This window comes from Bidens hawaiensis, unplaced genomic scaffold (assembly GCF_021521415.1).
Source record: "Bidens hawaiensis isolate Kalapana, Puna unplaced genomic scaffold, B.hawaiensis_p1.1 tig00051638_1, whole genome shotgun sequence".
Lineage (NCBI taxonomy): Eukaryota > Viridiplantae > Streptophyta > Magnoliopsida > Asterales > Asteraceae > Bidens > Bidens hawaiensis.
Window position 1 is genome coordinate 4,423 of NW_027499280.1, and position 2,427 is coordinate 6,849.

Consider the following 2,427-nt stretch of genomic DNA (forward strand, 5'->3'; position numbering starts at 1 on the left):
AGTATTTGAGTTTGTTTAGGAGAAGACAAAAGTTCTAGTATTTAAATAGGTTATTTGGTTCTTGTTTTTTATTCATTGAATAATAAAATCATCGTTCTTATGTGTTCTGCAAAGTTTATATCTTCTTTTGTTCTACACAAAGCTTACTGTTAGTTTTTGGGGCCATCAAGTTTTGTTCAAGACCATTTAATTCCATTAATTGGTATCAGAGCCTTGAAGCTCTAGGACCTGCATACGAGTAATTCAACACAACTTCATTACTTGATCAGTTGACCCGGTCCTTTCCGCCAAGGATAAAAACGGATTAACTGGTGTAGGTTGGTTTTTTTTGGCATATGTTATCCGATCAGATTTGTCGGTAGACGGACGGAAGAAGATTCGTCAAAGCGGTGTGCTTTGAATCTGGTCGCGTCTAGCAAGAGAAGAAGAAAACAGTAGAAGCGGGGAGCTTCTTTTTCTTCGATCGGTGGTCAAGAACGGGGTTGTTCTGGTGACCCGGAAAGAGGGAAATTGATAAGTGATCAAGTGATATTGAAGTTGTGTAGAAGAGGATATGGCAATGGTAAAAGATGGTAGTTCTATGACATATCAGTGCCCGGTTTTGACTCCTACGAATTACCCGGTGTGGGCTGTCAAAGTTAAGACGATTTTGGATGCATATGAAATACTGGAGGTGGTCGAACCAAGGGTGTTAGGAGCTGCGGTGGATCAACAGAAATCAAAGCAAGCACTTGTATTCTTGTTTCAAACCATACCCGAAGAAATGGTGTTACAAATGGCGGATTACACTGATGCAAAACAAGTATGGGATGGATTGAAAACAAGATATTTAGGAGTGGATCGAGTGAGAACGGCTAGACTAGCAACATTGGGAAGGGAACTCGAAGGATTGCGCATGAAGGAGGGTGAGTCGGTTGATACTTTTGCTACTAAACTTACCGGGTTAGCTTCGAAGGCGAGGAGTCTCGGAGATTTGATTGAAGAAAAAGAATTGGTGAGAAGGCTACTTGATTCAATGCCTAAGTCTTTTCTTCAAATTGTAGCCTCAATTGAACAATGTTTCGAGTTGGATTCGATGCTATTTGATGAAGCCGTTGGAAGATTGAAGGCGTACGAGGAGCGTATCAAAGGATCCGATAAAGAAGAAGACGTTCATGGGGGCTTGTTGTTTGCTAAGAAAGAGAATGAGAAAAGGCACGTGTGTGAACATTATGGTTGTGGAAGTTCAAGTCGGGATGATCTAGGACGAGGCCATGGAAAGGGTCGGGGGTCCAGAAAGGGTCGAGATGGTGAACGGTTCCGATGTGATAAGAGCCACGTTAAATGTTTTAAGTGCAATGAGTTTGTCGCTTTGCGAACGAATGTCCAGGGAAGGAGAAAAGGGATGAGCAAGCGAACTTGAGTAAAGAAGATGATGGTAGTCCAGCTCTTTGGTGAAGACCGGTATGAAAATTAACGATTAAGGGGTTGATTGTTGGAATTAATCGTTAAGTTTTAATAGTTAAGGGGCTGATTTGAAAGTATATTAGAATTATTATTAAGTTACGTAATAATAGTTTGAGTCTTAGTTTAATTGTTTTTGAATAAGGATGGATAAACACATGTTATGTTTATCTATAAGTCTAGTATTTGAGTTTGTTTAGGAGAAGACAAAAGTTCTAGTATTTAAATAGGTTATTTGATTCTTGTTTTTTATTCATTGAATAATAAAATCATCATTCTTTTGTGTTCTGCAAAGTTTATATCTTCTTTTATTCTACACAAAGCTTACTGCTAGTTTTTGGGGCTATCAAGTTTTGTTCAAGACCATTTAATTCAATTAGAAAATGTTATATATAATGACCATCTAGTAGGGAAAAAAAAACAATTATAGCCACAAGATGGGAGGGATCTACATAACAAACCACTTCAGTTAAATACTTTATTCGTCACAGCAAAATCTTAAAAAGAACTTACAAAGGATATTGTTGACGTTGCACGTCTTTTTAAAAGTCTACGTCTCTACTAACAAGTTACATTTTATCAAGATAGGGATCTTCAAAACAGTCTATAAGTGTCATCAAGTTAGTTAATAGGGTATTTTGAAATGACTTAATTATTGGTTTACTTTATAAAAAGTCAGCAAATTAAAAAAATGTTTCGCACTGATAAAAATAATTGTTATTTAGGTTTTACGAAAAGGGTTAAACATGGCATTTTCAAAATAGCTTTTGACTTTTAAAATATAAAATTATCGATCTATCACCACCTTTTACTCAATAATTGCTACCTAAAATATTTACATCGTTCACAATCTCCCCGGCCACGGGCCACCTGTGATCGTTATCTCTAACACTCTCCGATCTTCTCTTCCCACATCGGCACCTCCTTGGATATCCGCTCCAGATTCCGGCACAGGCAGGTGAGTAATCTTTTTTAAATTATAAT

General features: G+C 37.4%; 1 protein-coding gene across 1 annotated transcript; it reads left to right on the forward strand.

The window, feature by feature from the left end:
* Positions 1-559: 559 nt before the first annotated feature.
* On the forward strand, positions 560-1,402 carry LOC143599242 (uncharacterized). Its single transcript, XM_077077238.1, has one exon. The coding sequence runs from the start codon at positions 560-562 to the stop codon at positions 1,400-1,402; it is 843 nt and encodes a 280-aa protein (XP_076933353.1).
* The last annotated feature ends 1,025 nt before the right edge of the window (positions 1,403-2,427 follow it).